Source organism: Orbicella faveolata, unplaced genomic scaffold (assembly GCF_042242905.1).
Source record: "Orbicella faveolata isolate gen_17 unplaced genomic scaffold, um_ofav_v1 contig_47, whole genome shotgun sequence".
Classification (NCBI taxonomy): Eukaryota; Metazoa; Cnidaria; class Anthozoa; order Scleractinia; family Merulinidae; genus Orbicella; species Orbicella faveolata.
The window spans coordinates 18,401,231-18,424,958 of NW_028301577.1; the positions used below are offsets into that span (position 1 = coordinate 18,401,231).

The 23,728-nt window shown below is 37.2% G+C and overlaps 1 protein-coding gene across 1 annotated transcript; it reads right to left on the minus strand.

Moving 5' to 3' along the window:
- Positions 1-1,728: 1,728 nt before the first annotated feature.
- On the minus strand, positions 1,729-22,110 carry LOC110040772 (uncharacterized). The gene is made up of 9 exons (XM_020746041.2): positions 21,939-22,110; positions 17,635-18,255; positions 15,162-15,240; positions 13,132-14,341; positions 9,299-9,624; positions 6,629-6,758; positions 5,491-5,578; positions 4,922-5,073; positions 1,729-3,618 (listed from the first exon to the last, which is right to left on the minus strand). The coding sequence occupies exons 1-9, from the start codon at positions 21,969-21,971 to the stop codon at positions 3,480-3,482; spliced, it is 2,778 nt and encodes a 925-aa protein (XP_020601700.2). The 5' UTR covers positions 21,972-22,110; the 3' UTR covers positions 1,729-3,479.
- Positions 22,111-23,728: the final 1,618 nt, after the last annotated feature.

Here is a 23,728-nt window from a genome sequence, read left to right on the forward strand (position 1 = left end):
TTTTTTTTTGACTTTAATCATGGCTTAACATTTCTTGAAAATCTGCAACAAAATGGCGCTCCGAGACAACTTACAGAGAATTTTGTCGCGTAAGACCTGAGCAAGAGATTATCAGGGTAAGTACCTCGATAATCTCTTGACCTGAGTTTTTCTCTTTTGTTCAAAGAAGGGCGACGTCCGAAATGAAGATAACAGAGGGTCAATTTAATGATGGTGTTTCAAATGATGCCTCCTCATTTTCGAAATTACGGACCCGTCTTTGAAACTACATACGTAAGTCTGTACATTTTTTCCTGTACCATGCAGGTACTGTGTTTTGTCGTGGACCGCAAAGTATCTTCTTTTTCTCTCCCGCGTGTGTTTCCGTTCGCGTTTTGCCTTTAATTCAAACTGCGCAACCTTTTACATTCTGCAAGAGCTCCCTATGTTTTATTTTCGTAACTTTTCAGTGCCGCATACCCGACCCATCCTCCCCCATTGTGAGTCCCCTCCCTGCATTGCGTAGTTTTCCTGCGTTTTCTCTTAAGTCTCACAGTCTGAGATGAAAACTGTGACAACTCATCAAAAATGCATTTGTAACGTTATGGATACAGCGATTGAGAATGGAATGGAAGTCTTAAAATGCTCAGCACGTGGACGTTAATAAGGATAATTCTTTGTACGTGTACACGAACACTTACCTCCAGTTTCCACGCGGTCATTGCCTCTATCCTGCTTTTCCTCGTCGATTGTAGAGTAAGAGTTTCAGAGCGGAAAAACTTAATAAGCATGCGCAAGTTTTGGCCGCGCGCCAGGCTCCAACTTTGAAAAAAAATGGCGGCGGAAAAAAATTCATGCTTGCCCAAGTATAAATAAATAAACCGAGCGACATTCTCGCGTACCTTATTGCAGTCCACCGTTCATTCCACCATTACAGCTGGCATTATTACCTGCGCCGATTACCTGAGCCCGCGAGTAGGGTTAGGGATGTACAGAAAGTGGTGCAGTACGTTTTTCCAATCTGACGAGCAAGAGCACAGTAGTGTTTATTTTTTTTATTTTTAGTGTATAACTTTCGAGGCGGCTAAAGCGGTCATTAGCTCCACTAAAATGAAAATCGGATAGAAATGATATTTATAGGTAGTGGTTTTAGCATATAGGTCTTATTCCCAACGCAATCACTAGATCACTCCCGGTTTCGGAAATCCCAGGAAGGCTTTGAGAAATGACCAATCAGTGTTTACGAACTGTACACAAGAGTCTTGCAACCAATAACACCAACGCTGACCAATCAGTTTCAAGGACCAGAGACTCATGACTAGCCACAAAGACGTTTTACTCCTCTGGTGTCCGCACAGGTTTTGCAAACGGAGGGTTACGTTACACGAAGAACTGACTCAGCCCAAGCCATTAACTGAATCATTAACCGGGCTCTTTAACAAACAAGTTTTTTTCAATCAAATCATCTTCATCACCTCTTTGTAGACTACGAGTCGTCCCTCTTTAGCTGTCCATCGTGCGTGACGCGAAAGAAAGCACGAGAAAAAAAAAATGGCCGCGCGAAATCTCGTAGTATATTCTCTTTGAGTCAAGGGAGAATGTCTGATTGAGTTTTCCACCGCAATATTAACGCATCCACAAAGGCAAAAGATCGAAATTAACTAAACTACTGAGAATTCACTCAGTGATAACATGAAATGGGACAATAGTAGAAACTTGTAGTTAACACATTTACTGCAGACTTCGACATCATATGCCATATATTTCAAACATTTTAATACTCGTCTATATGATAATATTGTATAATGTAAAACTTACTTTAAATTATCTACAATAAAAATTGTTTAATTATCAAATTCCCTCTTCTCTGAAGTAAACATTGTGCACAAATTTTGCTACAGTACTGGCCCCAGTTGTTTAAAGGGTGTATGACGCTATCCACCGGATAAATCACTATTCAGTGGATAAGTATAGATTGTTTCACCAACACTTATCAACTGAGCGTTACAACCCCTCGAACATCTGGCTCCTGGTCTACAAATATATTACTAACCCAGTTCTTTTTCCTTTGTTTTTTTTGTTGTTGTTGTTGTTGTTGTTGTTTCTTTTAACCAACTGACAGAGATTTCTGTATAAAGAAGGCTCTCGGTCCGTTCACTGACATACGCAACAAGTTCAAAATTCCAAACTTGTCATATTTGTTCCACAAGTAAAAGTCACGTAGTCACGTGATAACGGAGAAAGCAAGTGAATTTACAAGCTAGGCTAACACAATAGGTGAATCTCTGAAAACTTGAAAGTCTGAGCCAAAGTTTACTACATCTACGAACAACATTTTGTTACGAACTGCCTCTTCCAAGTTGTAGTAATTCAATTTAGTCCGCGCCACGTGACAAACTCTACTTCACATAAACCGGCTTGGTTTAAATACTCACTCCTTAAGCTCTACCTACAGTAAATATATAAGAGCATTTTTGCTGGGAAATATTCACTGCGGGGTTAACTCGACACTAACATATTGACAATTGAAAGTTACTTCAAAATTGTTCAAAGTTGTGATTCTCCACCAATAGAATTCTGAACAAATTGTTAAACTTAAACCATTATTACCCAACACAAAGCAACATAAAGTAGTCCCAAAACGCAACAAAAATAGACTTGACTAACGATTGAAGCCGACTTTTTGTCGGTACAAAACTCATTGTAATGTCTTGTAGTCTAATCCTCTTCCTATATCCCTTCCAAAGTACACTTTTCTTGTACCATGAAAATTCAATGTGTCAAAATCTACTAAAACCCTACAAAAACTTAATTTATGCCTCAGAACTGACTGTAAAACTGGTACTTGCCCCAAAAGATTCTTTGGTAAGGCATTGTATTGAAAATTTCAAAATCAAAATTTTAATATCTTAAACTGTATTAATTCAAAACTATAATATTTTTGTTTCAACATTATCAAAGACTGATTCCAGCAGCACTTTTGGAAAACCCATTCGAATAATTCATTTGATTTACATGTTACACAACTAATCTACATAAAAAAAAAAATCGCTACTAAACTGAACTCTGATGGCTAATAGCATAATTGATTCCATCAGAAAACAATTAGATTCAATTTTTGAAAAAAATGCTTAATATTCTGAACATTATTTAGGCCATATATGATCGGCCCTATCTTTACTTCTTCTGAAATTAATATAAAATAACTTACAAGTGGATTTCTATATACTGAGCAATACTATTACTGGATGTTCTATGAAATAAACTTTGTAAACCGACTGGGATTATTATTATAACAAGGCTGAAAAGGCGGTCAAATAAGAATCTTTGAAAAGGCTGGCCGAGATATTTGAACAGATATCAAAAAAGATTTGTTCCCAATCCTCCTAGGACTATACTTAATGGCGAATAAACCCTTAATAATTGTTATAAAATGACATTATTATTGACTTGTTCTGTGGAGGATTACATTACACAGGACCTGGTCAACAGAGGAGTATCTATGCCTTCTTCTGCTGCTGTTGTTTCTCAGCAAAGTGTTGGTAGATAAAATGGACGTACGTGATCAGACTTTTAGGTTCTGGTACCTCAACTGACATGACATCCTCCAACTCCAACAGTGGTTCAATGCCCTCTTCCCTAAAAAGAAAACATGAAGTACAAGTAAGGAAAAACACATTGATAATAATATGATTAAATGTAAATTACTTGAAGTTGGGCTCGAGCAAAAATAATGGCAGTCAGTGGCTTTTCAGTGAGGTCATGCATTGTGGGGTCACATACAGTGCTTTGCAAGTGTTATGTGCTTTGCAATCCCACTGTGTAAGGACATACAGTTGCTGTAAGCTTTCAATCTGGTTGTGGTGTGCTGTTTGAAACTGAAATTTTATTGGCAAATTTTGAACAAGAACCTAAAAAGATATTCTCACATCAATATTCTGACATGCTTTGGAACACCAGTGGGAAATGTTTGTACTTTGTAAGTATCAAATGACAAAATATTAGCAGATTTGTCCTGCATTGAATAAAATTCCTCAACATGAGGAAGATGTTGCTCAGCTGTCTATCACATACAATATTAAAAATACACCATTTTACAGTTGTCTGTTCAGTGACCAGGCCTTGTTTTGATACAGACCTCACTGCTTTTGTTGTGTAAATCAAGTTGCTCCTATGCTAACTAGTTTGCACTCAAATGAGAAAAGCAGAGTGGTCTGTATCAAAGCAAAGTCACCTCCAGCCTCGCTTGCATTCATAGGCCAGGTAACTAAGCACACAGCTGTAAAATGGCCCATCAACAACAGTTAACAAGGAGGCCACATCATGGTTTTCATGCAGGTCTTCTTTCCAGTTTCAACTGTAGTTTTTTTTCTTTTATGAGGAAAACTGGAGTAACCAAGGAAAAACCCTCAGAACAAGGCTTGAAGCAACAACAAAATATACCATAATATATATGATGACATAAAATGACAGGTCAACTCCAACTTAATTTGGGAATGCTACACAATGACAAAGAATGTAACAAATGCTGGTGGTCAACACTCGGGGTAGAAATTTATTTTGCTTCACCACTGACCAAACCTAGTTTCTGCTCCACTTGGGAGTCCAATGCATTAATAATTTGGCGACACTGATTGCTTGACAATAGTCACACTAAATATACCTGTATGTATCAATTTTCAGTATAAATCTGCTAGCATTCTATCATAAATGTCATTGCCTGACTGGCTACACTACTCACTATCTATTCCACTGTAGACAGTGTGTAGCCTAGCAGCATGGGCTTGTTAACAGGCTGGCAGCTGCTTCTTTGCATTTTTCACTTTGATTAACTTGACTGCACCCTTGTCGAATATCATGTGAAAGAAATCTTGAGCTCATAATCTAATTGTTTAATGTACATAAGCTCTCTCTCTAGCTGTTCAGGACTAGACGGACTCACCCTGCAACTTTAAAAGCAAGTCCCCAGTTTCCCCTCTTGTCGCTAGGATCTAGAGTGTCATATGGAATCTTCTCAGGCAGGAAGTAATTCAGCAAAGCACACATAGCAAGACCATTGGCCCAGCTGGTTGTAAAGTTTTGAATGTCTACTCCCTGTTAAAGTAGATAAGGGCTAGGTTACAAAAACAGGAATATAGCAGAAGATTAGTGCAGCAACATACGTTAGACCTTACAGGTTTGGTATTAATGACTTGGTAAATTCCCCATGTTGTTTTCAAAGAAATAAACGTAAACACAAATGAAACTTTATTGCAATTTTGCTTTCCATAAGCTGCTTCAAAATTCACATGGTGACCACGTAACAGAGAGAGAGTAGTAATGCGACCTTTGAAACCACATTTACCTCATTGTATAATGTTCACAAGAAAAACAAAGCTGGACTCTTTGCCCAGAGTTTACAACAGAAAAAAAGAGTAAAAGCAGAATTCAGCCATTGTTTGAATGACTGACAGTAGCTTTGGCAACCAGACAGTTCTTTTAGTATTCCTATTAGTAGGAGCTAAAACAAACCTCGTGATATTTGGTCCTTCGACGACACCATTCCTGCAGCTGGTTCACAGCGGTGTTTCCACTTGTGAAATTTCTCCCTCCTCCTTCACTAAAGAAAGTTCTAGGGATGAGTACCATTGTTTGCAGTAGTACTCCTAATGAAAAGCACTCAAAAAATGTTGCCTTAAAAAATTGATGCAGGGCTCAAAAAAAGTGCTGTCTGGTCGTCCGAGACAAGTAGATTCTCCTTCTCAGCAAGTACCAATTCATTATCACTAGCCCAGTGGGCAAGGGATCAGGCAAATCATCCGGCAACTAAATCATTAAAAGAGCAAAATAGGCTTGCCCAGGTGAGCAAAATTTAAGAGCTACTTGTCCCAAGGGCAAGCTGAAATTCAAGTTTTTTAGAGCCCTGTGCTAATAATCTCTTTGGTTTAATTCCAAAAGAAAGCAGTGACTGACTTCTTAAATACAAATCTACTTACATCCCATAAAGGACAATCTTCTGCTATGCACTTGTTTAGTGATGTCAGACATAATCATTAAATCAAAGACAAGATAATTTAGCCCTCACTGAACTGGTCATCTCCTATGCTGTCATTACATGCACATAACATGACAGAACCCTACCCCACAACCACCCGTTACAGCTGATTGGCTGAAATTAATACATTGGCATGGTGATGTTATCCGACTGTGATTGAGTTCTGTTTAGAAAAACAACATGACGGCCCACAGAGATGAAGTGTCCAGACCCACTTGTGCCAAAATTTCAGAATGTTTTAATTCCCTTTGAATTTGAAGCTCAAGAAATGCAATGCGGTGACATTGAAAGAAACAAAGTTGTTGCTGCCTTACCCACAGGGCTTGGGAAAAATTTAATTTTCCAATTCTTTGATATTGCAGCTGAAATAAAAAGCCGCATTAGTTGTCTGACCTTTACAGAGCATTATCCATGACCGGATTTCAGAGGTCAGAAACATGGGTCTTTCAGCTGCATCAACTGCTGATTTAACGTAGGAGGAGTTGAAGTCGGCTCGCAGGCTAGCTGAATGTACAGTATGTTATTACATGCAGGAACACGGGGATTGTACACAAGGTTCCCAGTGAGAACAACTGAACCAATTTGTTTCAGAAAACAATAATTTCTTGAACATACACTTTTGGGGATTGAGCCTCCAGCTGCTGTTTGAAAGCCATTCTCTTGTTTTTTGTGTCTGCCTGTAGCTGTTTCTTGGCCATCATTTTCTCTTTCTTCTTCTGGGCAAACAGAGCATCAATTGACATTCCTAAGAAATTGCAACAAAAATAAAACCCGCACGCTAAACCAGCAGCACAAAAAAATATGAAAAGTTACATGGATCTGTTAATAGCGAATGTTTTGGTGTGAGCAGCAGCATACTCTTGAAAATAAATAAACACTTATTGATGAATTGGGAATGTTTAAAAGTTTTGCAATTCCATAACATTTTGTCACTGAAACACAATGACTATGTGCATGGCAGAACTTGATTCAAAGAAATGGAGCCAGAAAAACCATGATGCCACTTTAAACTAATGGTTGATCTTGCATCTTGTAGAATTATCCTGGAATAGGTCAATTTGAGTCATTGAGGCGATCTAAAGATATTAATTACTTTATGAAAAAGTTTCATAATATTTAGGGCTGAATTTTTACAGGAATCTATAAAGTGAATACTTGCCATGAACACTTGCCATTTTTTAGTACATTTTTTTTTCAATAGAACTAGTACTAATCAAAGGATTAGAGCAGTGCGTTCACATGTTTACTTTACGTATACATTATTTTTTACTATAGAATAAAGGCTCTTCATATAATGAATAATATTAGCATTTTCACACTGTAAAAACACAAAATAATATTCTTGTGTAAATGAAGAGCCTACATTTTATGGTCACTTTAAAAATGAACCAAGAAATATCAAGTGTTCACAATTCAAGTCTCCTCACAGTAACAAATTTTAAACTAAACCTGTCCTAGTCCACGCAGAAGTACATGTAGTAACAACACTACTCTTTGGTTTATACTAATGAAAGTTGAGTTACACACTATACATGTACAATGTACATACGAGGTACACCTGACTGGGAACCCTATGAGGGCTCCTCTGACCCTTAAGATTGGAAAAGACTTCACCTCTATCTAAATTCTCAAAATTCAATGTTCGATATTTCACAGATCTAATACTTACATAATAACAGGAAAATCCTGGATGTATACAATCATATTATGATATCACTGAGCTGAAGAGTTACAGCAAGAGTATGATAACCTATTTCTGTTGTTAACTTACATGTAGTACAGGGTTTTCAGTATGATTTTGAGTTTTATAAGAGAAATCTTTGAGAAAAGCAGGTCGGAATTAATGTAGTATCAAAGTTTTGGCAAACTTAGATAGTAGAACATAATGTATTAAGTGGTTTGAGCACTATCCATGCCACTCATGTCATTTTGCTAAGAATTTTTTTTGTTTCCACTTTTCAGTATTTGGTATTTTTTTCTAATTTTGACTTACTTTTTTCTGTCAATATTTGAAAAGTTTCTACCGTCCAATTAATAATATAAGGTGATATTTCAAATGAAGTCTTACAGCAAGACCAAATCACCAGCAAGGATGTCCTAAGACAGAATTATCATAAAGATTTCCATTTTCTTACCAGGAGTAGCAGAACTGTTCAAAAATTCTGCTTGAAGTTTGTCTGAGTGCCAGAACAAGTGACAGAAAACTTGCCACACTATTCTAGATCTTTACAAAAACACAATAACCCTTTCGACCGAACAGAATATAGAACCTGCACCTGTTATTGTGGAAAGTGAATATATTTAAGATGCATAAGAAATTTAGTTTAGTGGTACACAGTGCAATATTGACAAAGGATGCTAAAAGCTTATTGCAATTATGTAAGCTTGTGGGAGAGCTCTGAACAAAAACAGCCATTAATTATTAAAAAATGTCACTAACATAAGGTGAAAAGGAACTGATAATAACCAAACAGTTATATTATCACCTGCTCTTTGAGTGCATGCATGAAATATAGCATTCTCTCTTAAAGTGGAAAGCTGATTTCTAATAAATCACAAACTGTAGTGCATTGTATAATATGCAAGTGAAAAAATAAGTTATTGTAAAATTCTTAAAAACGAATGGTGCAGTTCACACCTCGACAGTAATGAATTTGTTTGTGGCTCCAAATTAATAAACTTACCACTGTACAGACTCCATATTAAATATTAAACATAGTTATGATAAATTTTGTCCTGACCGCTATCAGGCTGTAACACAATCACCAGGTAGCATTGAAAGAACCCAAAACAATTAGTGATGGGTCAAGATAAGACAAGACGTTACCACTCTAAAAGCAGCTTTTAATTTACAGTGCAAGTACTTAAATGACAACTTCCCCCTGAAAGGAAATCTCTATATAAAGCCTTTCACACTTACCTAGTACAGAAGATGTTGTTATATAAAACAAGAACATTTCTGCAGTGTATTTGTTTTGTTTGAAAGATGATGTTGATCTATATTCTTGTTTTGACATCACCTACTGACTAGTCCCGGGCCTCCACCTCACACAGTTTCTGACCCAACCAGAAGTGAAATTTTGCATTTCCCGATGGCTAAAATGCGATGAAAATATAACAATATTCATAATTTTTAATTTCCTTTTAAACACAATCACCTAGAGTTGATGGCAGCTTTACTCTTGCTTAGGCCACAGTATAGAATTTTAACCTGACTACCATTAGCTGTTTACTATGCTTTTAATCAGCAAATGAAAAAAACCTCATTTATCTACCATGACCAACCTTTACTTCCTCCTGTTTGTCGCATCTCCGTAGTCCGAGATGTTCTAGTCACTGTCATGGTTGCTCCACCACCCTTGTGAACCTCAGTTGTCTTTTTAACTTCTCTGGTAATCTCAGCTGGACCTGCATCTGTCTCTTCAACTTCGGTAGTCTTCTCTGTTGTGGTCGTGACTTCTTTAGTACCATCTCCTTCTGACTTGACAGTTTTTGTCACACTTTTACCTCCTGGAACTGCCTTGTCCTTTGTTTCTTTTTCTTGTATTAGCTGAGCTCTCAACTTTTGAAGTTCATTCTTGTCCTGGATGTCTACGGAAAATCTTTCATTCCTAAACAACACAGAGGTGGAACAATATAACTAAGTCCATGATTCTTAAAAAGAATGCTAGAAAAATATAAAAGTAAAATGATTAAGTAACGAAGCCCTATATCTAATACAATAATTTTATTAATGAGACAGGGCAGGGTTTAAGAAGGTTGACCTCACGTTTTTAGCTGAAAAAAAGCGAAAGCTATTTTACAAGGAATTTGTAAAATGCTTTTCTCCTACTTACTATAAAATTAAAAAAAAAAAATACTGTTTATTTGATAATCCCATGAAATCATAGAATTTGGGCAACATACCCAGATTTTTTTTGCTATGGGACTGCCTAAGAAAACAATACTCATTAACAATCTCAGACCTTTTGACCCTACCAGAAAAGTTGGGAATTTTTTTAAGTGAAAGCAAATCAGACCAAAAACATAACCCTCTTGTAACCTTTAAAATTAAATTATCTTTCACGATCATGCTATATTCCCATCTGTTGCACAAAAATTAACCATGCAAAGAATTTAAAGGGATGGTTTTACTGCTTGGCATACAAGTAAGTAATTTTACTAACAATTAATTGTACTGAATTAATGGTACAATTGAAAACAAGCTTATTCCTTTCGCAGGAAACTTTCATTTGAAAATCTCATGGTCTGTCACAAAAATGTGTCGAAAGTAATATAATTTCTCATTAGAATATTTTTCTGCTCTGACTATCCGACACTGCAATACAATCCAATGAGACGCAAGTTGATAGCTCATGCTTGTGTGCAACATAAATCCTTCATACTGAATGATGTAGTCCATGTTCAATGATAAATGTGACATTTTCTAACAATTTTGTAAATCCATTGATCAATAGCATCTCATTCTCCTTCCCCAAATTATGGTCAGTCTGTGATTTCTGAACTACATGTAATTCAGAAAGAGAGTAAAAACATGCTCATTACACCATCTCTGGTTAAAAATTATTAGCAATTACTGCATCATTCAGACAAGAAGCAAGCAAATTATGCATGCTGATTGAAACGTTCCAAACCAATGTTAATATTACTCTGGCAGTTAAATACAAATTCCTAGTCACTGGCTAATTCTAAAATAAAACATACTACACGTACTACTACAGTGTCTCATTATCTGTGACATAAAAATTTTTGCCGTTGATCAGTTACTGTATTCCCATAACCTGCATAACTGACTTCACAAGAATATTGTTTGGAGAAATAAGAATCTGATCAAAGGTACAAATTGCTTTTCTGTGTTTGTCATTCATTTTTGAGCATTTTCCAGGTGAAAACTTTGGTCAAGAGAACCATTTGAGTACATTCATTTATTCAGTTGGGAGGGAGGGGGGGGGGGGGGGGAAGGGCTTATTTTTAAAGCCTATTTAAAGAGGGGAGAGTAATACAGAGAAGGCCTTAATACAGAGGGTGCCTTAATATTTATAGTATTGTGTAATTCTACATAAAAATGGTGAGGGCAATGTTCAATGTTTATTTGAATGTTTAACTGTCTTTATTATCATCTTGGCAAGGTTATTCCTTTGAATGGTCTCAGTTTTGGTTTCACATGTACAGCTGTACACTCAAGAAATAGATAACACTTGTGAGTGAAATATCTGTATCTGTAGAGAAACAGGTGGCCATTGCCACAAGGACCACACATGTTGAAGTATCATAAAATGTACTTTCAATAAAAACAACTCTGACAATAATTGTGTTAAAAAAATACCACAAATACTACATACAATAAACACCGTATTATCACATTCTTTTCATTAACTTGATAGCATCTACAACTGCTGCTGGACACACTTTGACTTCAAATTACACTGCCAACAATACAATGCAAAGAGTTAGTGGGTTAAGGCTGTCAGTAAAGCATGTTAGTTAACAGCTTGGAGAAAAGAATATAAGATTACAGGTGGAAGAACAGACAACCTGCTATAATCTAGTTATCATCAAAATAACTGAAAACTAAAAACAGCTCCACAAAACATCTTAATCTGGCTTGAATTAAAGGTCATCTTTAAGGGTCATTACCACTGATCACAAATAATTAAAGTTACATGTATCTAATTCTGTCAGATGATTTTCTTAAATTTTGCATCAAGGAGTACTTTTTTGATACACTTTTTGCAATGAAGCAGTGTGGTGAGTAATTTGATGAAGTTAATCCTGAAATTTGGAAGCCAGGAGGTGTTCTGCATTATCACAGATGTTTTGAACTAGTAATATGTTGTCAGCCTACAAAACAATTATTTTACCCTGATTGGCTTGTAATGAGAATTTTTGGAATAGTTTAGGTCACTTTGTCCAAGAGAACATCAGGAGCGATTGGTTAGAAACAAGACATTTTTGGAATAGTTTTCTTTGTTTTTGGTATCACTTTCCACTATCTTAAATTATTTAATTATAAGCAACTAGACAACACATCTGTTTTGTGTTTTGTTTGTTTATTAATGCTTATCTGCAGGTAACAACTGACCAGAAATCATTTCTTTAATTGTTCATCACAATAATCCCAGTGTTTATTTCAGTCCTAACCAGATCACATATTGGCAAATGGCTTTGAAAAGGGTTTTAATTACAAAAGTACTTAATCTTCTTAAATGAACAGTTTTAAATGACATGGTTACACACATTCTCCAACAGACATAATAGTTCACTTGGGACAGAGTAGTACAATTTAATATTGAGATAAGGAAGGCTCTTGCTTGGAAATTGCAATATAATTTTGTCAATTTGAAAAGGTAAATCTGACATTTGAATTCATGTGAATTTATAACCCTTTCAATCTCAAAAGTACTCAACATCCAATTTTTCATTACAGTGATCAATACATCAACAAGAAATTTAAACAAAAAGCACCAGAAGAAATAAAGAAACTCATCACATATTTGACAGAGGCTTGATTTAAAACAAATTCTCCACACATAAAAGGAACTAACTCTACCAAACAGTGAGGAAGAACTATTAGTTGATGATTAGAAATGAAAGGGTTCTAAAGTCTCTCACTGGAAGTTACAATGTTCTGAGATCTCCTTATTTTATACTTCATGTGGTTGAGTAAAATACAAATTGTAAAATCAAAAAATTTTTACATAAAATGAAACTGACGCACAATCTGATGATCTTATGTAACAAAAGTTTCTGACCACAGTCAATTATTACAAATCTCATTACAGTTCTGCGATTCCATGTCCTTGTTTCTTCTGTAGAATACAGTTTGTACATTCTGGTAATATTTTCTTAGCAAAAACGATTGAAATCAGACTTCATCAGATACAGAGTGAGCAAAGAAAGCTCTTGATGCCAGACACACTTGAAGACAGGTTCTGTAGACGTTAGGCAAAAGAGAGAAAAAAGACATCAATAGGAGAGAACTTTACAGTGAAGATTAGTCGATTGAAGCAAGCAGAAATAACAGAGCACAACTGAAGCAACTACACAAACTCAACAATACATAAATATACAAGTCACATATACACAAAAATGTAATTTAAATATTGTAATAAACTTACTGTTTGACTCTGCCAGTTGAAGGTCCTTCCCCTGTTTCCAGATCAGCTTCTTTCGGCATTGCTCTTGATTTTTGGATAGCAGCTTTTTTCAGAACAGCTCGAAAATCTTTCGTTTCATCGCCACTAGAAGTCCTCCTTTGTGCCTGAGAATCTCTGACAGATAGGATAAGTTTATCTGATCTCTCCTTTCTCTGTGCCATTCGAGCCTGAAAGTTCTCATCAGTTGCTGGTACAATAAATTTCTGGGCTGCAGATTTTGGTGTCTCAGCCTTTTTGATACCACGCTGCACAAGAAAACTTTCCTTAGATGTCTCAACAGGTTTATGCAACATGTTCAACAAGTCTGCACTAGAAATCTTTCGACTCTCTTTTGCGTCAGCTGTCTTAACATCTTCACTGGCTTCTCTTGTTTGGGTTCTTGCAGGGGATTGATAGGATGAAGCTCCAGGTTCGGCTTTCTTTGATAAATATGTTGGAGGAGGTCGTGGTGGCCCTTTTTTATCAACAGCACTTTCTGAACCCTTTGTTTTATTTAGATGTCCTCTGAAATCAATCTGTTCAACTCCCCCCTTTTTCTTACCCACATTTCTCACTGCTGACAGATTTCTTGATGTATCTACACCTGTTGTCTTAAGCTGTCTACGGAAGTCTCCCTCTTGTTGCTGCTTTCTCCCCTGTGCTGTCAGATCTTTATCAGCTCTCAAACCAGTCTTCTTCAGTTGTCCTCGGAAGTCCAATTGTTCAGGACCTGACGGTTTTGGTTTTTTTGTCAGATCTCTCAAAGGACTTGCAGAGGCTCCAAGGATTTTTGTTTTGAAATCTCCCTTGAGTTCCGAATCAGTTATGACTGGGCTCGCTGGGAGTCTTGAAGGTTTTGGAGGTCGTGGAGGTGGAGTTTTGGGATTGGATTCTGAAGTACAAGTACCCTCGGATGTTGAGCTGGAAATGGAGGATGAAGCATCATCTGCTTCAGAGTCACTTGCCAATGATTGCCGCTTTTTATCACCAACGTTTGTTTTAATCTCATTCTCGGTTTCAAGTTTGTCCAATGTCGAATCTGCTGCAGTTTTAGTTTCATTTGATTTGCCAGTTCCATACAACTGAGATGGTGCACGTTTTGAGGGTATATCATTTCCTGGTAAATTATCCTGTTCACTAACCCGTTTTTCCTTTTTTAACCTTGACGCATTTTCAGTTTCTTTGCTTGCCTCTGTAATGTAAAAGTGCGTAAACAGATAACAAATTACTTAGTACTCTCATGCACAAGTCGATACTAACCTCATTCCCTTAGGCGCAGGAGCCTCTGACTTGAATTTGGGTGCTGGTCGAGCAGTTTTTTGAATTGCTGTAGTTTAAATACATCACAAGTCACTACTAAAGATGCACATACGCACTACGATAGCTACGAAAGTTACAGCCGAGTACCCTCTCAAAACCAATAGAGTGTGACAACTTCAGCTTGGGCTACGCAATAGTTGTATAGTCACAGTGCTTTCAGTAAGAAAGAACTGAAGTACAAATAACTTTTTTCTTGATTGCGTTTTGAAACAGTCTCAATGAAGGCCCTGCAGTTACTTAGCAGAGTACATGTTAAAACAAAAGAGTGTGAGCAGATATTGTGGTTCAGCTTTCAGTTTTTGGTATTTTTCTTTGTTCCAGTTTATGGCAATATACTACAATTTGTACACAAAACAAATTACTGACTGAAGAATAAACAAATTTAGATTCTTCAGTCATTATCAGAAAAGTACTAGGTGGACCATGTTGAAATTGTCACACTGTAATCAAGAAATGTACATGTAAAGAATCTTTCACAAGACTCCACTTGAGAATTTGTGTGACTTCTTTCCAAAAATCCTTTTCCGAAATTTGCGTTGCCAAACTCGGGGAGCGGCTTATCTGTGAGTGCGGCTTACCCACTGGTGTTTATAGTATGTTCCTTGTGAAGGGAAATGGCACTAAAAAAAGCCAAATCTAGTCTTACCCATACCAGCTTTTCTTTAGAAACGTGATTGGTACAAGTGACTTACCTTGCTTGACTTTGAGCTGTCTTATCTGCAGTCTTATTGCCTTTCTAAGTGCATATTCATTTAGAGGAACATCTTTGAGCTAAATGTTCAGTAACAAAAATAAAGTTGAATAGGTGAAAAATGATCCTCTCACACTGTCACAGAAAGCCATGGATAGATACCCAAAAGATCGCAATGAAGGGTTAAAACCCCAGGGGGGGGGGGGAACTCCCAGAAAAGTTGGGAGGGAGTGTGCGGCCCACTTCCCAAAACCCTTACCCTTTTAATGACCAAAAACTGCGGTTTTTGCTACCCTATTCATGACCTGGCCAAAAATTCGATACTCTATTTATGACCGTTGCAGCTGGCACAGTTGCTTTAAACATAAGTTATGATGGGCTTTTGTTGACTGTCCTATTGATAAAGATGAAAAAGTAGCTTCTTCCAAGAAACATACCCAATTCAAGACTAGAGTACTAAAGCCATACCCTACTGAAGACCAAAATGGACAAAATTGATACTCTATTTATGACCAAAACGGCTGGAAAAGCCTACCATTTGGGACCGCACATACCTATATGGCCCATATAAGGGAGTACCCTTCTCCTGGCGTTAAAACTGGATTTACCCTGTCTTAATCGTTTTAGAATGACTACGGATATCACAGTCTATAACCATTACTACTACTACACATGTACTGTATGTCTTCCAATAAAACACGCCAGCACTCTGACTTAGAAAAAAAAATTGTATTTAGTGCATATAAGTATAACTTTCACTCATTAGTATATATTTGGATTTGCATAATTTTTCTGAATTTTTTTTCCTTTCCAGTGCAAAATGAAAGCAACACCAAGTATGTGTATGTACAGTGTATTAACTGGGAATTTCTCTGTCCTGTTTCCCAGTTATAAAGTGAAAGACATAACACTTAGCAAACAGAAGCAAAACAAGAGACAGTGGCCCTTATTACACAAAATTGTCATGACAAGTTAAGATAACTTTTGGGAGGGTGACATTTCGCACTGCTTAGTTAATAAGCCACTATCTTTTTCCTGAAATCAAATTTTGGAGACTTGAAAAAAATCTTGAAAAATACGAATACTTGATGTATTTACATATGTAAACAAATGAAGAGAGGTAGCAAGATAAAACAGTTTTCCAGGAAAAACCCTCCTTTACATGTACAAGCACAATGTTGCTTGGGATTCCTTTAGGTAACCTTCTTCAGCCGAATCTACCTTTGGTTGTTGTGGTTTTTCAGTGATTTTGAATAATGTCAATTTGAATAAAATTAAACACTTCTGCTTTAAATAACAGCTACACTGTATGGATGAATGAGCAGTATTAGCTAAAAACTAAATACTTGACATCCTCCTTTCACGTCAATCTGATTTTAACAACCTTCTCCCATATGGCCTGCTGATTAATGCTTGCATGAATGATGAAGGAGAAGAGGAAATTCTCATTCTTACGATAACTGCAGAAATTCTCGCATGCTCATTGTTTAATTTTTATTCTCAATAAGCGGACAGACACATGAATTTATACTTTATGCGATGCATCAACAACCAAGGGCAGAAAATTTGACAATTTATCGTAAACAGTGTTTCCGCCAGAGCACGCCATTGCAGGAATCCCGCATTACAATCAGAGATGGCCCCCAGAAAAACGAAAAAAGGGCCAATTTGGCCCTTTCCTTTTACAAGACTGCAGGCTTAACACAGGCATAATATTTTAAAAGCCATCCCAGGGCTGGAAATTGTGATCAATACGGTTGCCAAAGCAACAAGCATTTCATCCTTAGCAACCAAAAATTCTGGTTTAGTCGCCATAGTATGGCATAATGGCGACTACATTTCTCTGTGTTGATGATCAATAACAGTTATTTTGTCAGACATTATGTCCTTCTAGAAAGTCATATTGAAAGATCTTTGTTTCTAAAACATTCAACATAAGAAAAGAAGCCAATCCATCCTTTTGCTTTGCTGTATTAATTCTCTCATATCGGAAAACTTCCAAATGGCTGACCGAGTTTGAAATCACCCTAAAATGCATTGCAAACCCTTGATCATTGACTACGTCATGTAGGCCTAAGGATTGTTCTCTTGTAATGCACAGATCCTTCATACTAGTATCTGATTCAAAAGAAACTTTATAGATTAGAAACCCTTCAAAAAGCACTTACTATTAAATTTTTTCATAGATCCTAATAAACTGCTATATTTTCCTTGGTACCCTGATGCATTTTGTTCCTTCTGTAGCTTTCAGTTTATTGGCCCCTTTCCTAAAAAACTGGCCCCTAAAAAAGATCTTCAGGGGCCACTTTGGCCCCTCAAGTAAAATTTTCTGGCTGAAACACTGGTAAAAAACAAATTGATGTCAATTTGTTAAATATGTGTCATATGACAAAACACAAGAAGGATGGCAGCAGAGTCAAAAAATAACATAATGACTTAAATTATATTTTATGATAAACAATGTACTATCTTACCAGCTTTTCAAGTTGATCTACATCTTCCATTTTCTCAATCACTTCTGGTGTCAATTCCACTTCTTCTTCCACTTCTTCGTCTTCCTTGTTCTCTGTTTCTTCTTCTTTACTATCAGTAGCTGTTTCTGAAGTTTCAACCACAATTTCAGTTTCTGTAGAGATTTCTTGAGGCGCTGATATCCCTTGCTCCTCCTCGCTATCCTGCGGACTTTTCTCCCCATTGATTTGTACAGTAAATTGAGTTCCACTCTCTGCTTCAACTGGTTGCCTCTCTACTGGAGTTTCATCTTCAACACAAACTGTTTCTTCCTCAACAAATGTTTCGCTTTCAACATGTCCATTCTCAATACCATTTTCAGAAGGTCCTTCAGTAACAACAGTGCGACTATAATTAACCTCGATAGTAGTCTGTGTTGGCCGTGAGGTGTCACTGTCGCTTACACCTGTAGTTTTCATCTCTGTAATGACCGTTGACTGTTCTTCTCTTTTCACTCTTTCCCTTCTCCTTGGTCTTTCATTTGCTGTTGTATCAGATTGTAAAGCATCAAGTTTCTTCTTTCGCACTTCCCTCAGTTGTTGTCTGATTTCCCGTCTTTCTTCGAAATCAGTGGTATTCTCCAACTAGAATTACAAAATAAAGATTGTCATTTTTAAAGGTATTGGTGCTTTCTACAGTCATGGTAGAAATTCGGTGTTAGGCCTCGGCCAAACTATCACAACATTTCAATGCAACATACATGTAAAGCAACATTGTTGGCTTAGTATTTGTAAGCCCCAGCCAAATGATCCCAACATTTCGACGCAACATATCGCAACATTGTTAACCGCAACATGTTGCGTGTGTTTCGTCACCCTGTTACGACTAGTTGCAACATCTTGGGTGTTGCAAATCATTGCACAAGCCTGGCCAAACGAGCACGACCAGTGTTTCTGCCAGAGTGCGCCATTGCGGGAATCCCACGCTGCAATCAGAGATAGCCCCCAGAAAAATGAGAAAAGGGCGAATTTGGCCCTTTCCTTTGACAAGACGTCAGGCTTAACACAGTCTTAATATTTTAAAAGCCATCCCAGGGCTCGAAATTGTGACAGATACAGTTGCCAGTGCAACTAACATTTCATCCTTGGCAACCAAAAATTCTGGTTTAGATGCATTATGGCGACTACACATACATTTCTCTGTGTTGACGATCAATAACGGCTATTTTGTCACACATCATCTCCTTCTAGAAAAACATATTGAACAATCTTTGCTTCTAAAACATTCAACATAAGAAAAGCAGTCAACCCGTCCTTCTGCTTTGCTGCAGTATTGAGTTGTGTATGAAATTGCCCTACAATGCATTGCAAACTCTTGATCACTAACTAAGTCATGTATGCCTAAGGCTTGTTTTCTTGTAATGCACGGATCCTTCATAGTAGTATCTGATTCAAAAGAAACTTTCTTGAGTAGAAACACTTCAAAAAGCACTTATTAAATTTTATCATAGATCCTAATAAACTGCTTTATTTTCCTTGGCACCCTGATGCATTTTTTTTCCTTCTGTAGCTTTCAATTTATTGGCCCCTTTCCTAAAAAAATTGGCCCCTAAAAAAGGTCTTTATGGGCCACTTTGGCCCTCAAGTAAAATAATTTGTCTGGCTGAAACACTGACAACATCATGCAACATCCACAAATAGTGCATGAAAATTTGACCATTTTCAAACTTGAGCCAACAACACCCAACATGCAACACATCACAACACTTCGCAACAGGGTAGCCAAACATGCGCAACATGTTGTGCCAAACAATGTTACAATATGTTGCACTGAAATGTTGCAATCACTTGGCCGGGGCTTTATTTTCATAAATTTTAAATTGCACCAAACATTTCACATGTAATCACCCTGATGCTTAGAGCGGTATTCATTAGCACAGCATTGTAGAGTATAGCCAGCCCACTTACTAAGCATGCACTATATAAAATTCTAGATGAACTTGAAACGTAGCTTAGGTATAGAGATTTTGCAAAAAGAGTCCTACAAAAGAATGTAAATCTATGTATATGTATGTAAATCTACATTAGCAAGCTTATATTTTTGAAATGAAAGTAACTATCTAAGCAATGTTATGGATACTTAATAGAACTACCACACTTTGTAAAAACAAAGCTACGGCCATTCATGTTAACTTAACAGATCTAGCAAGGCATATTATTGGACCTTTCATGGCTGTGGTCTAAGAAAATTTACGAGGAGCCCAAGGGTTCCCAACCATGAAATCCTGGGTGCCCAGCAATTGATAGATCAAGTCTTGGTCTTATATTAAAAAAGTAACTTTTTAAATTGGCACCTGGGCACTTCTAGGGCACAGCCCTGCCCACGTATCTGACAGTGGTGGACACCTATTCCTACATGTAAGTTACTTTAAGCAAGGAAAGTTAAAAATTGTAAGTTAATATATAATTTTAATAATTACATATGAATCAATAATTTTTGTGAGCATGTTTTAGACTTCATACCCCTAATTATGCACACTACTGGAAACAACAAGTTCACTGAAAGAGCCAAAAGGTACTTGATCAACTATTGTTACTTCAACCATTGTTATGAAGCAGCAGACATGCGATGTCCTCATTTGCTTAGCAAACAATAAACAGAGCTAAAAGCAATTAAGGGTTAAGATACCAAGGGATCTCCAAATGTTTTTTATAGCAAAACATTTATCATTCTGACCAGTGAGAATGAATTCACCCTCCTTCCTTGCTCAGTTAGCTGTATGCTTTCGGCATTTATGGTAACGTAATCACCAAAGGAGAAGGAACAGACCGGACTAACTTGGGTTACTAATTTATTGAGTTGCAACCTTGTCTTCATTTACATGTAGTTATCCAGTTTATGATATCTGCTCTTTTGTTTACACTTACTCTGCAACAAAGAAATTATTTAGGGAATCTCCCATAAACAGCTGAACAATTTCATTACCAGCTGAGTACAAAAGGAGATCAAGCTTGCATACATGGTACAACAGTTTCAGCTAATACATCCCAAGGTGTTAATAATTAATTTGAAGCTAAATGAAGCATAACAAATTAACCAGTGTCGCGATTTACTGTTTCTGGGCATGGAATTGCAAAATATCTGTTGGTGACAAAACAACTTTGTCAGCCAAGAGAGGCAAGAAACAAAGTTAGATAATCAAAAGCAATCAAGATCACATGGATGGAACAAAAAATCATCTTGAAATGAAGAGAACTGGACGTCTTCTTGACAACATAAAAAGACTATATCACTTTGCAGCTAAACACTCCATGAAAATATTTACAAACCGATCCTTTTAACAGGAAATGTTTACTTATGTCAGAGAAAATGACAATAAATAAGGGCTTAATTATTTAACCATTGTCCAAGAGTACTACTGTTACATAGCTGCCTGCTTATACACCAGATCGCTGCTAGTGAACGACACTTCAACCATTATTTCAATACAACGTTCTTGACGCTTTGTTATGATTCGCAATTAGTCTAATACAGGAAGATAATGGGTGATGACTCGGTTCAGTTATTTGATTACTAAAAGAAGTCTTAAGTTAAGCTAGATTTTTATAAATAATAGGGAAACGCGAACAAAATTAAGACGCCACTAAAAAGTTTCAAGAAGACAAATCCAATTTCCAAATGCAAACTTACAATAGACGTTACTGTAGCAGAATTTTTGCTAAACCCAGATCAGACAAGATTAAAACAATATACACATCCAGTTCAAAATTGACAGTTAAACCAACTCGAAAATACATTAAAACACCCATCTTTTTATCGATGGCACAAATTAAGCTAACAAACTGCGAAACCAAGTCAATTAAAGCTTCCGTTCTACAATTTACCACCAATTTTGCACCGCACAGTGGAGAGCTACCTAGCTAAGCTGGTACTGAAATTTTTACTTCTTCAAGCGGGTATGTGCTTCTCGATCAAATAGCCAGTGATCTTTCGTATTTCAACAGGGAGTTCATTCAAAAAAACATATTTTCCTGTGGAGTGCTCTCAGTAGGAAGTGAAATAAACGTCTTTGACAATCGCTGAGGCGTGGAGATGCTGCTACAGAACAACGTATAACGTGAGATGCCCTTAGTTCAACAATAAGTAAACAAGTACTGTGTAAAGACATTGCCTCATGCTAAACGACAAACAAGGCTAACACAGTTCGACCTCTTCGCAGCAAGCTGTTTACCACAGGTCGTGCCTGCATATCTCACGAAGGAGAACGGCTGGCTGTTTTGTTTACACTAGATATAGCTTGAATTTGCCTTCAAGGACTCATCCCTACCTTTTTCTTGAGCAAAGCTTCTTCATCTGCCATCCTATTTAGGATAAAAACAAGGGTTTTTCGTTGCGCAACAAAATCTACAAATCCGTGTCCAAATTCAAGCCTTCTGTTGAGTTTGCACGTCTCTTTCCCAGGCAGTTCACGTGACTAAAATATTTAGAATTTCGCACTTTCCCGCTCAACCAATCATAACGCACCAATCACAAATGGGCGCGGGAATCGCTCACTTCCGGTCGACGATAATTCATAAACAACAGGACATGTCGGAATCTCGAAATATTTCTTTGAAGAAAAAAAAACAGTTTACAGTTCAGTTCAAGGTGCAGAGTCTGCAGAGGTAACGAGGATGAGAGAACTTGCTTTCTTTAATTTTGCTTTAGTTTGTGATCGTGGTGAAATATGGCTATGAAATTTCACGAATGAAGAGTAATTAAACCGGCTTTGGCTTTAAAAATATTGTCGCCAAATATAACTGAGGAAAATTGTTGACATATTCGAACAAATTTCTTAATTGAGATTGATTTCACGATAGAGAAATCTGAAAAATCTAACCCATAACGGTCCAGACCAATTAAATCGCCGCCACTTCTATAAAAGGAGAGAATAACACGACCAGCTGCTGCTAAAAACAGGCTGAAATTTTCGTGAAGATTGAGAGGCGAACAGGACTAATAAGACGAGTGAACATACGCCCCCACATACGCTCATTAATTGCCAAATTGTCACAGAAGGTTTGAAGATTTCATTTATCATTTTATGGATGTGACTCCTGGCTGGCTACAGAAAAAGCCTCGGCTAAACGCCTTACATTCTTCGGTGCATTAAATAGTTTAAACGTCTGAGCTGTTTGAACTCTCCTTCTTGTTATCTTGGCTTGTTATCAAGAAAGGACGTAATGAGGTTGCCCTTGATATTAAATTTAACTCGCCCGTCGTTGATCGCGGCCAGGTTTCAAATTGCGTTCTTTCACTAGATCCCAGAGCCCCCAGTGCCCAGCATTTTTAATTTTGAACTCGGTTGTAAAGAAGTTTGTACTGGTCTGATCTGAGTTTAAAAAGGGAGCTCATTAAATTGGAGATTCGTTATATTATAATGGTAAATTTGAAAAAAATGTTAATTTCGTCCTCAATTAACTTTTCCTCTCCCGTAATTCAAAGGAAACATAATTTCACTATTAAATCATGCGGGGCGGGAGGGCGCCAGAGGGCGGGATCCCGGGAGAATAGGGGGCGGGAGGTTAGCTTATTTTGAGACTTCTGGACCGACGGAAAACACGTTTCGCCCTTGGGCTAAAAAATTGAAGCTTACCTCCGGTAAAATGGGAAACCCCTGTACGGTGATTACGTCACAGGTCATGAAATATTGTTGCTTAAGCTGTCAAAAGACGCGTTTAAGAAGAGCAAGGTTGAAAACAAAGGAAAAGGAAAAGAAACGTCTAAGGATTGCACAGCTAAATGCCTAGGATGTGCTTTGAGTCTCCTACAGGGCTATGAAGCAAGACGGACAAGGCGAGATTGAAGATTCCGGCAGATTTGCAATCCCACCAATAACTCCCTTATCGCGGAATAAACTTTCAACACCGCCCCTTAAGAATTTGCGACCATACGGACTTTCTGCTGATTTTTTTTTTTTTAATTATTCTGGCTTGAACTTGGCATCTGAAAAATAGATAGGCCCAGCCCTTAGGCCATACCAGTTTCCAGTGTTTTACGAAAATTGGTCAGATTTTTCAGAATGACTCAGAAGTTCAGCCGGGGAATTCAAGGGAGTTTTAACTCCCACAGGTTTTA

What these genes read in the sequence shown, in the direction of transcription:
- LOC110040772 (XM_020746041.2), bottom strand. Translation starts at nt 21,971, where the DNA reads ATGGCAGATGAAGAAGCTTTGCTCAAGAAAAAG. An exon ending in ACAAACAGGAGGAAGTAAAG is followed by an intron (nt 6,759 to 9,298) that starts GTTGGTCATGGT and finishes GCAATTTCTTAG; the next exon opens with GAATGTCAATTGATGCTCTG. An exon ending in GAAGGACCAAATATCACGAG is followed by an intron (nt 5,074 to 5,490) that starts GTTTGTTTTAGC and finishes CTACTTTAACAG; the next exon opens with GGAGTAGACATTCAAAACTT.